Genomic DNA, 15,815 nt, shown 5'->3' with positions numbered 1-15,815 from the left:
TCTCAAATTGTCTAAGCTGAAATCTATACAGTTCTTGGGTGCTAAATGTCTCAATCTATAAAAAGAGATGGGTGGTATTTCAGAAGCTTTGGATACATTAAGAGAAAGCTGTCAGTTTTAACACGCTACTATCTTCCTAGCTATAAGACATTTGGTCCAGGCAACAGAGAGGCAGGTGAATGTGCCCCAGTCCCCGGTACCTGTTCCAGGTATGTGCGACTATGTGCTGCAGACCCAGGCTGGCCATCTCCATGACACACCACGACTGCCACCTTGTTTATCTGGCTCTGATCTGAGACTAGAATAGTGACTCTCTGTAGGAGTGGAGGGTGAGTTGAGGAGAAGCAGGGGCAGCAGAAGAGAAGCATCTGGGGATCTTCTTCCAAAATACCCATCAAGCACCCACCCACCACCAATCTTGTATACCTTGGCTGAAAAAGGAGGTGAGGATGTAGAGCATGAATATTTGAAAAAGCTCCCCAGGAGATTCTAATCAAAGAGCTCCCACTCACTGCCCTCTTTCCCACCCCAACCCTTATAGAGAAGCCTAATCCCATAAGCTAAGTGTTGTCTGACAAACACAGATTATTATGAAAACCAAAATAAAGACACTAGGGGAGAAGGGCAGCTCCCAAAGATTTTCAAGTTCTGGTTGGTGCAAAGGTAGAACTTTCTCCTGCTATAACACACAGAAATGAGGACAAAAACAACCCTTAATTTTAAATTTGTAGCTGAGCTCAGAAATAGGTGTTAGGGCTAGGTTCCAATTCCCAACAAGTTGGAGGTGGACAGAAGACCCCAGCACCAAGGACATGGGTGCTAGAGATGACATGCCAGCAAAAGTCTGGCCCATCAGTACAGGGAGCCAGGAAAACTCTACCAACAAGGGAGCCTGACTCTATCTGAGGTTTGAGGAGGGTGGAAGCTGAGTGCGAGAAAGGCTGTCCCATGAGAAACAGAACCTCAAAACCAATACCTAAATCATGGCTGGCATCTAAATTTACACAACTTGGTGTAGAAACACTATACTTCTCATGGTTTGAAAAACACTCAACAGAAAAATGCAAATTGCTTTACAGGAACATTTTTACAACCCAAAGTGCACTGAGCTCTCTCAGATTGGAAAAAACAAAACAAAACAGAACACTCTCACTAAAGATAAGCTCACAACAAAAAATTACAAACCAAGTGAGGGAAAAAAAATCCACCAGGAGAGAACAGTCAGCAGACACAAAACCAAGGAGATTAGTTCTCTATCAATGATAGAAAATACGACAATCTGCTTGCATTATACAACAGCTGTGTTTAAAGGGATTAAAAACTCACTAAAATACCAACAAGATTATTTCTTTAACTAAACAAGCTGATTCAAAAGTTCATAAAAACCATTGTAAAGCAATTATACTCCAATAAAGATGTTAAAAAAAAAGTTCATAAAGGGAAAGAAAATTAAGACTAGCAGGGAAGTTTGGAAAAAAGAACAATAAAAGGAAACTAATACTATACAACATATCAATGGAACAAAATAGGGAACCCAGAAATAAATATATATCTCCCAGGGCTTCCCTGGTGGCACAGTGGTTGAGAGTCTGCCTGCCGATGCAGGGGACATGGGTTCGTGCCCCAGTCCGGGAAGATCCCACATGCCGTGGAGCGGCTGGGCCCGTGAGCCATGGCCACTGAGCCTGCACGTCCGGAGCCTGTGCTCCGCAATGGGAGAGGCCACAACAGTGAGAGGCCCGCGTACCGCAAAAAAAAAAAAAAAAAAAAGTATATATATATATATATATATATATATATATATATATATATATATAAATATATCTCCCAAATATTTACTCAAATTTGGTGTGCAGTAATAGTGGGATTTCAAATTAGTCAAGAAAAGATAGTTCACTTGATAAATGTTATAGAAACAATCTGGTAGTCAACTTGGGGAGAAAAGATTTAATCTGTACATTCTATGCCAAGGGAAATCAAACATAGAAGTATATACTTAAATAACTCACAAAATAATTTTAGTGAGAAAGGTAATTTTAAAAGGGACATTAAACCCAAAAACTTAAAGCAAAAGATTGATATATTTACATGCATAAAAGTAAACATTTTTTACACTAAAATTCATCAGAAGCAAAGTTTAAAAATAATTTCCGATTGAGATACGAATTTTAGCTTTTCTTCCTCCAGACAAATGAAGACATAAAGAGCTCTTACAAATTGACACCAAAAAGTAAAAACCCAACAGAAAAAAATGGCGAAAAGATAGGAGTGGATAGATCACAGAAAAGGAAAAACAAACACCCTTAGATATATGAAAAGAAACTCAACCTCACCCATATAAAGCAATACAATTAAAACTGCACTGAGATGATCTTTTTTCACCTATCAGATTGGCAAAATTCCCCAAAGTGCGTCACTATGTTGGTGAGTCTGACTGGAGAAACAGGCCATCACGTACATTGCTAGAGAACTAGTATAGTCAGGTATAAGCGAGTATAACCTCTATGGAAAGCAATGTGACAGTATTCACCACGATTACAAATGATACACCCTTCAACCCAGTAATTCTACTTCTAGTTATCTAACCTGGAAGTATACTTTCTTATCTGTGAATAGACATATATAAACGGTATCCATCATAGCACTGTCGTAACAACAGAAGATTAGAAACAACATAAATGCCTATCAATAAAGATTAATTAAACCAATTAGGAAACATCCATACAATAGGAGATCATGAGGCTCACAAGAGTGATAACGAGGGAAGATTTTATGTACTCATGTGACCGAATCTGAGAGAGTGGGGTGCTGTATAAATCACTGTACCTTTTGAATATTACCCAGCCGTTTCTTAAAATTAAATAAAAAATGATAAAGGAGATAAAGGAAATACAAGCCACAACAAAATTATTACAGGCCACTACAGAAAAGTAAACTAGTACATTTGAGAAAGTACAAAATAGAATTTCTGAAAATGAAAAATACAGCCAACATAATTTAAAACTCACAGGATAGGTTAAATAGATTGAACACAGCTGAAGAGAGAACTAGACCAATATAAGATGTACCTGAGGAACCTACACAAAACGCAGCAAAGAAAATATGAATGAAAGGTCAAGCGTTATGGAGGAGATAATGAGAACTCCCAAAATTTATTTCATAGGAGATTAGATGAGAGTACAAGAATGGGTGTGGAGATACAGCTGAGAATTTTCTAGGGTTGATGACAAGGAACATGAGTTGTCAGAATCAGAGAGCACAGTGAGTCTCGAGCAAGATGAAAAAATAATCTAGGGCTTCCCTGGTGGTGCAGTGGTTGAGTCCACCTGACGATGCAGGGGACGCGGGTTCGTGCCCCGGTCTGGGAAGATCCCACATGTCACGGAGTGTCTGGGCCCGTGAGCCATGGCCGCTGAGCCTGCGTGTCCGAAGCCTGTGCTCTGCAACGGCAGAGGCCACAACAGTGAGAGGTCTGCCTACCGCAAAAAAAAACAAAACTATATCTAGATATATCATGGTGAAAGTTCAAAACGCTAAAAATTTAAAATAAAAGAAGTCTCAACAGCACCCAGAGAGAAGGAATAGATTACCCTTAAAGGTATAACAACTGAAACTCACTGGAGTCTTTTCACCAGCCATTATGATGGCAGGAGAGTAATAAAATAGCATCTCCAGAACACTAAGGGAAAACGGTTGACCTAAATTCCACACACAGCTAAATTATGATTCAAGAGGTGTGGCAAAATAAAAATTACCTTTCACAAACTTTTATAAGAGAAATCCTAAAGTACATTCTTCAGCAGAAAGAAAATTGCTGTGTAGTGTCCCAGTGAATGGAAAGATGACCATTTATTTATCCATTCTCCTTTGAAGGACTCTGGACTGTTTTTAGTTTGATGAAAATGATAGTTTTATGTAATTATCATGAATGCAGCACTTTGGTTAGTTTTATGAATGAAGCTGTTTCTGGTCAAGTCTTTCAGTGGACATACACGTTCATTTCTCCTTTGCATATAGCTAAGAGTGAAATTTGCTCAAATGCATTGAGTAGGAGTATTTTTAACATTAGTAGAAACTGTTGAGCAGCTTTTTAAAATTCATACTAAACAATGTCAGCAACTAGGAATCCCTTAATTGAGGATTGGAAGGGACTTCCACAAACCTAACCCATCCATTATGCTCAATGGTGAAGTATTTTAATCACCCCCATTAAAGTAAGGAGAAATGTCCATCACTATTTTCTATTCAATAGTGTCTCTAAAAGCATCAGTAAAAGAAAAATAACGAAAAGATAAAAGATTAGAAATGCTAAAAAGCGTATTATTTGCAGATCATCTACCTTTCCAAAGAGAATCCAAGGGATTCTAACAACTATTTAAAAAACGGAGAATCCAGCAAGGTGGCTGGACAGAAGATTACTACACAATAAAATGGAAAGCCTGTACACCAAATAATCCATTAGAAAATACAATTTTAAATAATCTCATCTATAATAACAGTAAGCGCTAACAGGTATCTAGTAATAAGTATACGTGTAAGACCTTTTCAGAGAAAACCACAGGACCTTGCTGTAGGACATCAAAGATGACCTAAACAAATGAGATTTAGCACATTCATGGGGTAAAGACTCATACAGTAAAAATTTGATGTCTTCTCAAGTGAATCTATAAATTCAATGTCTTCTCAAGTGAATCTATAAATTCAATGTAGTTCTGATCAAAATCTCAATATGATTCTTCAGGGATCTTGACAAGCTGAATAACAGGATAAAAGTAGCCAGGGGGCTTCCCTGGTGGCGCAGTGGTTGAGAGTCCGCCTGCCAATGCAGGGGACACGGGTTCGTGCCCCGGTCTGGGAGGATCCCACGTGCCGCGGAGCGGCTGGGCCCGTGAGCCATGGCCGCTGAGCCTGCGCGTCCGGAGCCTGTGCTCCGCAACGGGAGAGGCCACAGCAGTGAGAGGCCCGCATACCGCAAAAAAAAAAAAAAAAAAAAAAAAAAAAAAAAGTAGCCAGGACAATTTTAAAGAAGAATAAGGAGAAGAGTCAAACACCTACCAGACATTGAATCTTATTATAAACTACAGAAATTAAAACCATATGTTACAGCACAGAGATACACAACTATCCCCGCTGGGACAGAACAGAATGCTCAGAAATAGACCCAGATATATATACATGACAAAAAAATTATTAAAATTCAGTAGGTACCTTGCAAAAAATATTTAACCTGAATCTAGTCAAGCCTCTAGTCCTAAGTTTCCAGGAAATATGAATATGATATCAAACAAAAATGTTAAATGATACCATCAGGAAATACTCAGATGAATCTGAGTATGATACATTCTATAATACAACTGGCCTTCAAAAAAAAGTAAAAGCTAAGGAAAACATTTTTGGGACAACTGGGAAAAGTTGAATATGGCTTAGATATTGTATGATATTAGGTAAATATTGTTACCTTTTTAGGTGTCATATTGATATTATGGTTAGTTAGGAGAATGTACTTACTTTTAAGAGATGAACAATGAAATATTTAGGGGTGAAATGTCATGATGTCTGCAACTTATTTGCAAATGGTTCAGCAAAAAATATATATATACATATACACTTACTGATACATGGCAAAATGTTTAAGTCTAGATGGTCAGTATGCAGGATGTTATTGTATTATTTTTAGTCTTTTTTGTATATTAATTTTTTTTACAATAAAATATTGAAAAAATCAGTGGGAAAACATATATTCAATAAATGATGCTGAGAAAATTCAGTGGCCTCATAAAAATTAGATTCCTACTTCACATTTGAGAAGAAAATGAAACAAAAGTATAAAGTACCTTTAGAAGAAAAATAATCTCTATTTTTTTAGAGAAAGGGAGAATTTTTCAAATAAAGTACAGAATAGAAGCCATAAAAAGGGATTAGTAAATTTTACTTCATTAAATTAAAAATGTAAATAAAAGACACAAAACCCAAGAAAAGCCGGAGAGATTAGGAGAAAATATGTGCCATGCATATAACCCAGAAAATCAGTATCTAAAATATATAAAGAACTTATGTATGTCAATAAAAAATAATTAGAAAAACGTGCACAAGCTGTTAATAGAAAAATTCACTATCAGAGAAAAAGCTTAACCATCCCATAGACATATCAAAAGTTATGTCATCTCAGGAGCAATTAATTAAAATGTGGCACTATTTCATACACATATTGGCAAAAAAGAAAACAAAACAAATATGATAATACTTTGAGGGAACGAAAATTCTTGTATAACTTTGGTGGTCCAGCTACTTGGAAGACAAATTAGTCAGCAGGCAGTAACACTGAAGGCTGGCATAGCAAATCACCTAGAAATTCCATTTCCAGAAGCTCTCACTCACCTGCACAAAGATGTTCAACACAGTTGAAATATCAGAAATGACCCACATGTTACTTAAGGCCAGAGTGGGTAAATAATCTGGGTATATTCTCACAATGGAATACTACACAGCAGTCAAAATGAATGACCTAGTGCTCATTTCAACATGGAAATGCTACCAAATGTAAAGTCAAGCAATCAGAGCAAGTTGACAAGGAATATGCACAGCACTAAGGCATTCATATAAATTAAAAAATGCCAAAACACCAAAACAAACGATCCTACGTTTTGGTAAAGGTACTCATTTATAAGTATATAGTAGGCAGGTTCTAAGATGACCCCCAGTGACCCCTGCTGCCTGATATCTACTCCGTGTAGTCCCCTCCCAAGTAGTATAGAACCAGGATTGCTCTGTGTGACCAGAAGAGTAGGCAGAAGTGATAGCACGGCGCTTCTAAGATTAGGTCATAAAAGGGCTGTGGCTTCTGTTTTGGGGACTCTGTTGCGTGCTCTCTCTCTCTCCCTCTCTCTGGGATCACTTGCTCTGGGGTGATCAGTGCCCTACCTTGAAGACATTCAGGCAGGCCGGTGATGAGGTCCAGATGGTGAGGAAAGAGGACTCCTGCCAACAACCACGTGAGTGAACTTGGAAGTGGACCCTCCAGCCTTCAGGTGGCTGCAGCCTCACAAGAGACCATGGGCCAGAACCACCAGCTACGCCCCCTCTCAATTCCTGCCCCTAGGCACCTGCACAAGGCCATGGAATGCTGCTAAATCGGGGGTAATTGTCATATAGCAATGGATAACTAATCCAAGGTAGTTATAAGCACAAAGTGAAATTATAAGTGTGCGGTAATCAGGAGAAGAATATACACAGATTTCAGGATAGAGTAATTCTGAGGAAGGCAGTGGCATGGGGCTCTATTTATGTTTATTTCTGTGAAAAATTTTTGAAGAAAACAAAACAAAATGTTAGCATTTGTTAAATCTGGGTGTTCCCAAGTGTGTATATATGATTTCTTGCAATTGAAAACATTTTGTTATTTAAAACATGCTACAACTTAAAAATAAACACTTTTAAAAAGAAAAAGAAAGGCAGGGTATCTCTTCCACTTACTATGGTGCTTTATTTAGACCACTGTCTAGCTCCTAACTGCTGCCCTGAGGGAAGTAATTACTTTAATGGCTAAACAATCTGCCCTAAAGAGGAGACATATCAGAGTATATTCCCACTGCTGGTAAAATCTAATGTTTAAGTACCAAGGCCTTAAGTACATTAAAAAAAAAATTAGCCACAAAAAAGTAGTATAAGAGCACCTAACAAAGAATTCATGATGAAGTGCAAGAGACGGTCTGCTTAGAGACACTTAATATTAAACTATTTGCAACAGTAATTCACTCTGGAAACATACGGTGATTACCCTCTCTGAGGTATTAAGTAAAGTGGATGATATAACAGCTGTTGCCATCATAGCCTCTACTTTAATGGTATTTAACAAGAGAACAGAAACTGTGGGGAAATTGCTGTAGTTCTTAGATCCTCTGGGTTAGAAGAAGGGAAAGAGTCACAGTACAGTGGTGTTCCAGGTTGTACAGTCCCAGGTAATGCTACAGAGAAAGCTCTCTTTCAGTGATAATCTAACAGGTTGAAAGAGTTAATACACAGCTGAAAGGTAAACATTTACTCATGACTAAGATAAAAAGAAAATGTCAAGTCTCAAGGATTCCAAGCCTTTTCACTAATACAAAGAAATCTGCACTGATATTAAGAAGATATATTGCAAGATATCAAATATGTACCTGGGGTTAGATGATTTTATTTATATAGAATATGAACTGGCCTAATACTTAATTTTTCTATTGAATATTTCTCTTTTTCTGTTCTCCAAATTGTTATTCTACTTCGTGGGAATAGACAGCATGTTGAAACAAGAATATGAAGCATCACTTACCTGCTTTATTTACTGGGCCTCTATTTTAAGATCACGATTTAGGTAGTAAGAAATAAGAACTGAAACCTCACCTCCAGAATAAATCAGCTGTGATCATTTGGCATTTTGCCTGTGTACCCTCACCTCCTCTGTTTGCCTCCAAACCCCCTGGCTGGTTTTAGATCAGAGTGAAGGTCTGGTCCGAGTACAGGCTACCAGCATGGTCAGCCAGCACCCCTGCCTGTCATACAACTACATCTAATGTCTAAGACTTTTTTCTTCATCATGTCCGTATTTTCTTTCCTTCACTACATGGCAGTCTTGTATTTCACTACAACCCTTGATTTTCTTGTTTTATCTTTTTGTTGTCAGTTCTTTTCATACCTCACATTTCTTGTTCTCCTCTTTAGCATGTTACCAGTACAACTTGGGGATTCCCTTCTGTTCCTGATCCCAAATCCAATGTACTGGGACATTTTCAGTCCTCTGAAACCCTATCCTGAGCACGGCATCTCTCTTGGCCTCCGCCCTGGTGTACGTGCTTTCTCCATCCCTCCAGCGACTCCATCTCCTGCTACTTCTGTGATTCGCTTTCTCCTCGCCAGCTTGGGCTATCGGTCAGAAGTACCTGATTCTCCCTCTAAATCGTGTGCTGTGGGAACACTTCATTTCAAGCAAGCCGCTAACTCTGTGACATTTCCAAGTGGAAGCGGTTTGACCATCCTATCAACTTTACTGTGCTCTCCTGGTTTCTCTGAAGATCCACCCATTCCTTAAGCTAGACCTCACCGAATAATGCTGCTGTGTCACCCTCATAGCAACTCTTCAGAAAAAATACTATGAGAAAAATACACTCACAATTTTAGAATTTCTAGAAATAGCACTGACAGGCATTTACCTCTGATTTCATAACAAGGATATCTTTGAGGAAGAAAATACACACAGCTCATCTATGCATTTTCTTTTTTATTCATTTTGCTTTTACTGTCCAAAGACTGTAATTCATCCCCAAGGCCCCACAGAGTATTTTTATTCCCGGTATGAGATGCCGTTTTAAGTTTAATATGAGAGATAATTGCACATTTGCCATGTGTCAAGCACTGGACTAAAAGTCTGACATGGGTTATTCTCACTTACTCCTCTCCGCAATCCCCCAGTACACTTTGAGGATAAGACTTTGATCTCTGAGATAGGCGTGAGTGAAAGAATTCAATGCCACCTGATTCATCATCAAGAACTGCTTCCAAGTCAGTTATCTGACATCAGGTGCCCTTGTGAGGGCCCCCTGCCCAATTCAAGCATCGCTTACCTGCACAGGGGCTGGCTGCGAAGCCCACCCTCTTCCGAGCTCTGTCAAAGACCACGTAGAAGCCCTCCATCACAGTAGCACCAATCACCAGCGCGTTTGTGGACGGTGAAATGCCGAATCGGTAACATTCATAATTCAAGCCAGCCCCCATCATGGGCTGAATGTAAAGCTGTTGAAAAGGAAAGAGCAAACAAGAAAAAACACGAGTCAGGCGACGTCACCAAACTGTCGAGGCTGCCGTGCGCTCAGACTCTCCAAGGTGCCCTGGGAGCTGCGGAGGATGGAGAGGACGCTACCAGCCCTGACATCCAGGAGCTGGGACCGTGTGCCTGGTGATAAATACTACTGAAGTGATAGGAACATGCGCACCACCTCTGACTGTGCACAGGTACACCCATCCAGGAGATGTCTATCTGTCCGTCCATCCATCTGTCGTCTACGTGCTCAACACTTACTGAGCACTTAATAAGGCCTAGACGCTGTCCTCAGTACCAGCCGTACAAAGATGAATAAGAGCACATGCTCCCCACACGATCAAAACGTACATGATCGAACTGACACGTGAGGAAGATGAACATCAGTGCACTTGCCCCGTGCAGGGAGGGCCGGAGGGAAAGGGGTCTCAAGGCATGAAGGTGAGCAAGGACACGCCAGGACTGTTCCCAGAGTCATAACCTGCTGGACATCAAGCAGCTGCCATGTCCAGGTGGTGAGTCCAGCAGTTAGAACCCCGCACTGATTGATGTCTGTCTGTAAACCCTTCTTCGAGGCAAGGAATCATCCTATTCTTCACATAGTCTTGGCACCTAGGCATCTGGTATATGCCGGGCACACAGTAGGGCCTCAGCAAATGGGTATTAAATGAATGAGCTTGAGCAGTGTGATGAAACAGACAACTTCTCCTGAGGGTCAACGTAAATTAAGAAAAGATGGCGATACACTTGGCTACCACCGAAACGTTTCCATTTAGGGCTCTGTAAGCAGGTCCTAGAACATAAACACACACACACACACACACACACACACACACACACACACACACACACACATACTCTTACCTTTGAATGAACTAATTCCATACTAAACCCCCCCAAAATCACCAAATAAAATGCAAATGATGACACTGATACAAACTGAATTTGTATCTTTCCCTCTGTCCTTTCTGTGTGTGTGCCAGTTGACTTCCAATAAAAATTCCAGACTGTAAATTCTGTAACATGTTGGGAAAGCTCCAGTATTGCTGGGTCTCAGAATAAAATGCCTGCCTTCTAACTAAAATAGCACAAATAGACAAACCGGTGGTATTTAGACTGAAACTATTTACGTTTCTAGGATTGTATGAAAAAAAAAATCAGAATTTGCCTGTGGGTTGGGCTTGGGGGCTGCTTTTTTAGACAGGCCAAATAGGATTCAGCCCATGTGTTTCTGGAAAATAGGTTGGGAATGGACACACTGTTTTTTGGCATGACTCTTCTGCACTAGCAATCGATTGCCCATCTACTGCTGCTGATGCCTGAACGGTCCTGGGCAGGGGCCTCATTCTAAAACTTTGGTGACAAGGAGCCTTGATGATTGGCCTGAGTGTTAGTTAGGAAGGGTTTCAGTTGGGCAGAGCTGGGGTGTTAGGAGGGGACCCCTAGTGCTGTTCCCAGGCATGTGCTTGTGAGGTTCTCATCGGGTCATGGTTCATAACTGCCATCCTTTCTCAACAAGGCAATGGAAAGCAAACGGGATTGGGGCAGTGAATACATCAGGAAAACACGGGAAAGCATATTTTTAAAAAGTGAAAATGTGGACAATGTCAAAATTAGACAAAAGATATCTACAGTCTTGTAAGTGAGAATAAAACTGAATTCTTATCCAGAGTTATGCAAATTAGATGCAATACTCCCAAACATCCCTCATTATATCTTCACGCTCCCCAGTGCTCAGCCCTAAAAATGGCTGGCGGTCCCCAGCAGACCTTCAGCTCTGCCTGCCCTGGACATAATTATAGATTTTCCCCATGAATGCCTGCTTCCCTCCTACTTCTTATGAATCCCTGACTGTCGACTCACCCACATGCCATTTATTCTCCAGTTCACATTCACCTTTGTCCTCAAGCTGGGTTTCAACTTTAGTTACAAATCACCTTGATGAAATAATGTCCACATTTTGCTGTTGGGCTGACCAAAATTTAATCACAGAGAGCACATTATTTTAAGGATGCTAAAAACATATCATTCTAACACCACTCTATGCGGTGCTGTTCATCCAAGGTTACTGCGCTCTTCTGAAAACGTCTCTGGCAAGTATTATTATTTCTTTTTTATAGTTAAAGAGACTGACACAGAAAGGGCTAAGTGATTTGTTCAAAGTTATAGTGTGAGTCAAGGGCAGTACTGAGAATATAACTCAAGCTTCCAGCTCTCAGCGTATGTGTCCTCTGTTGGGCCGTATTTCTCATAAAGCTTTCAATCCTTTCCCCTACAACTCTCCATTTGTGGAATGCACTTTCCCCCCATGTGAAGTTGAGAAAGGGGAAAAGCCAAATTATCATTTACTTTTTTCTTCTGAAATTATTCCTCTCTCCCTATCCCCCAGTCCCACTCCTTTATCCCAAATTCAGCAAACTGCAACAAAGACACATTGATCTGTCCATTCAACAAACAGTTATTATTATGCACCACCCTCTACCACGTGGCAATGCTAGGGAAGGAAGGATGATCTTTAAACCTCATGGTTCTCATCTTCAAGGAATTAAGAATTTAATGGGGGAAGAAACATAAGTGTGTGTGCGATTAGAGAAAAAAGAAGTCAAATGAAAAAGCCAAGGGCATAAACTCTACCCTGAAGATATGATTCTGGGCCAGATGAGTGGAGACTAGAAAACATGCATTATGAGTTTGAAGGGCAAGCTTACCAATGGGTCATTCTGCTCAGCAGAGGTTCAACAAAGAGGGGTTGTTTGCACTGGGTCTTAAAGGATGGGAGGAATGTGGATACACAGATGGAGTGGGGAGGAGGGGGCATTTCAGGCAGGGGGTTGGCGGAAGCAAAGGCGAGGAGACGGCAGCAGGCACCCAGTGCTGGAGGAGAGCCACCAAGAGTGCAGGGTCAAGGGCGCAGCAGGAAATACGCTGGGGAGTCAGCACGGGTCCCGTGAGGTCATGGAAAGCCACACTGGCGAATGAGGCCTCCAGGACTGTAGTAGTGGGGTGGAGAGCTGTGGCTTAGCAAGATGAATCTGGCGATAGTTTTAGGAGGAGGAGAGGGTGGGGGTGTGTGGAGGGTCCCGAGGTGGTAGTGAGAGGGGATGTGAGTGAGGGCTCTGGGGATGGAGAGGGGGAGGAAGAGGTGAGACACATGACGGGGGAAGACACATGACGGGGGAAGACGGAACTTGGTCTATGTAACAAGATGCTTAGGATAAAGGAGGAATCAACGATTTACTGAATATGGAAAAACTGCGGTTTCCATCTCTGAGCATCCAGTGTTAGTCTCTATTCATAAATAAATCAGAGGTAAACATATATTGATGTTGTGGTAGATTCTGCAAAAATGGCCTCAAGTCTTAACTTTCCTTGTAGCCACACCCTTGTGATGTGACCTTGCAGCTCTTCCCATTGGGAGGTGGTGTCTACGTCCCCACCCCGGTTATCCGGGCTGCCCCTGGCCTGGTTTGGGAAACATTGTGCAAGAGGTGGTGGCCAGTCCCAGGGCCTCGACTTCAGGAGCACCTGCAGGTTTCTTTTCTCTCTCACAGAATCCTGCTGCCACTGTCTGAGGCAGCTGCTGGGTGGTGAGAGACAATGGCCCCACCCCTCCACCAATCGAGCCACCAGATAGATATGCAAGTGTGGCCGTCGGAGACCATCGTAAGCCAAGGCCACCCTATCCCTGGCCCACCACCAGCTGACTAGAGACCATGTGAGCAAGCCAGCCGAGACCAGCAGACCTGCCCAGACTCACGAGCAGAAATATAAGCTCACTGATTAAAGCTGCTGGATTTTGTGGTTGTTTGTTACGCAGCACCGTCATGGTAATTGTGACCTAATACAGGTGTAGTATTGAAATGCGCTCATCATGCATGAAGTGCTTTCCTTTTGCACGTTCCATGTTAAAAAGAGAAAACACAGTCCAAGTTCATACCTGAGGCAGGACAGTTATACGGAATGATCTGCTGGAGTTCTCATCTCTCAGGTAGATGGAGATTTTAGGGAAATAAGACCAAGGTGTTTCAGAATTTGTCCAGCATGCCAGCTGGGACCCCGTCCAGAAACCATCAGAGAATTCTGGAATCTAGACAAAACAAGATCACATGACAAACAATGACGGGTCTGGCAGAACAACAGGAAGCAGCTCTCAGCTCTCCTCATTACCTTGCCAGACGCCCGTGGCGATAAACACTGCTTAATTTGGATGTAAAGCAAGACATCAGTCCTCTGGAAGAGTGATGGTGATGACAAAATCACAATTATTAAAATTACCGAGGCGTGTGGAAAACTCACTGGTGTTAGGCACTGCTAGGGGCACTTCGCAGCACTAAGTACTTTAATCCTCAAACACCCGCATCAGGGCAGTAACATCATCCCCTCCACTTTACAGATGAGGAAACCAATGCTCAGAGAAGTGAAATAACTCACCCAAGGTCACACTGTAGTAGGCAATACCCTTTAGAAGACAGACCAGATCTTAAATGTGGTGCTCAAGGCCCTTTTGGGCATCAAGTTCCCTATAAATTCCCTGAGCCCAGTAAGCTTCCTACTGATGCAGAGCCCTGCGGGGGCTCTCTGCTCTTCTGGAACATCTTTCTCCTCCCCCAGATCTCACCTCCAATGCCACCTTGTCCAGGAAGCCCTCCTTGACTGCCCCCCACAGTGCTGGTACTCCACCATATATCTCTCCTCCTTGACCTTTCTCCTTGTAGCAGTTTTAATTTTAAATTTATTGGTGTGATTGGTTAACTTCTGTTTCTGGCACTAGAATCTGATTCTTCTAATGACACAGGTGTGCTGTCTGCTCCCCCAACTCCTCCCCATAGCCTTAACACCTGGCCCACAGGAAAGACTCAGGGAATGTTTGTGGGTAAAAAAATGAATGGCCGAGAATGCAGAATGTTTGTTCACCTGTGCCTCTCATCCGGGGACCAGAAGGGCAATGCCAACCATGCTTACCCACTAACTGCTGAATCTGCAAGCTAATTACGAATTACTTCTGTGCCTTCTCAGCAGGCCCAGTGACGCTTCCAGAGCGGGCCTGCCCTGTTCCTGCCAGCTCCCCGAGGGAAGGACTATGGTGGATGTGTCTCTTTTAACACACCCAGCACACTGCACTGCTCAGGTCAGAACTAGAAGAGCATGTGATGGGGCCGAGCTAGGAGGGCATGAGACGGGGTGGAGCTAGGAGGGCATGTGATGGGGAGGAGCTAGGAGGGCGTGTGACGGGGAGGAGCTAGGAGGGCATGTGACGGGGAGGAGCTAGGAGGGCATGTGACGGGGAGGAGCTAGGAGGGCATGTGACGGGGCGGAGCTAGGAGGGCATGTGACGGGGCGGAGCTAGGAGGGCATGTGACAGGGCAGAGCTAGGAGGGCATGTGACAGGGCGGAGCTAGGAGGGCGTGTGACGGGGAGGAGCTAGGAGGGCGTGTGACAGGGCAGAGCTAGGAGGGCATGTGACAGGGGAGGACATGTGACAGGGGAGGAGCTAGGAGGGCATGTGACGGGGCGGAGCTAGCAGGGCATGAGATGGGGTGGAGCTAGGAGGGCATGTGACAGGGGAGGACATGTGACAGGGGAGGAGCTAGGAGGGCATGTGACGGGTATGTGGGGTGGAGCTGGAAGAGTGTTGACTGGGAGGAAGGGGTATCTGTCAAGGTCCCCGAGGAAGAAGCACATGAGCTGAGTTGAGGGGCAGGTGGGCGTCAGGGAGATGTGGTGGGGAGAGCAGGCAGGGCATGGACCCTGTCCCACTAGACAACGTGATGGCCATGGAGGCTGGCGCTGAGGACAGGAAGGGGCAGGAGATGAGGCTGGGAAGGACCTAGGGGCACCATCGTGCATTTATCAGAGATCATTTATCAGGAATCTGAGCGCTGTGGCACATGGGGTGGGATTAAGGCATCCAAGCAGGATTTGTGTAGGTCACTGGTTCTTTGAGTCTAACCTCCAAGGAATCAGCCTGGGCTAGACAGATGCATTTGAAAGTCAGTGACCAATGGGTGGGAAGGGATGGTGTGGC

At 42.8% G+C, this 15,815-nt stretch overlaps 1 protein-coding gene across 1 annotated transcript in view; it reads right to left on the bottom strand.

The window, feature by feature from the left end:
* Positions 1 to 15,815, bottom strand: part of BACE2 (beta-secretase 2) — a 93,732-nt gene that overhangs the window by 16,759 nt on the left and 61,158 nt on the right. Inside the window, exons 7-8 of the mRNA XM_032631278.1 lie at positions 13,728 to 13,877; positions 9,597 to 9,765 (exon numbers count right to left, since the gene is read on the bottom strand). Of these exons, the coding sequence (XP_032487169.1) occupies positions 9,597 to 9,765; positions 13,728 to 13,877 (319 nt within the window). The remainder of the gene's footprint in view (positions 1 to 9,596; positions 9,766 to 13,727; positions 13,878 to 15,815) is intronic.

The sequence above is a fragment of the Phocoena sinus genome, chromosome 4, assembly GCF_008692025.1.
Source record: "Phocoena sinus isolate mPhoSin1 chromosome 4, mPhoSin1.pri, whole genome shotgun sequence".
Classification (NCBI taxonomy): Eukaryota; Metazoa; Chordata; class Mammalia; order Artiodactyla; family Phocoenidae; genus Phocoena; species Phocoena sinus.
The sequence above is the reverse complement of the archived record's forward strand: the minus strand, read 5'-3'. Positions and strand labels throughout refer to the sequence as shown.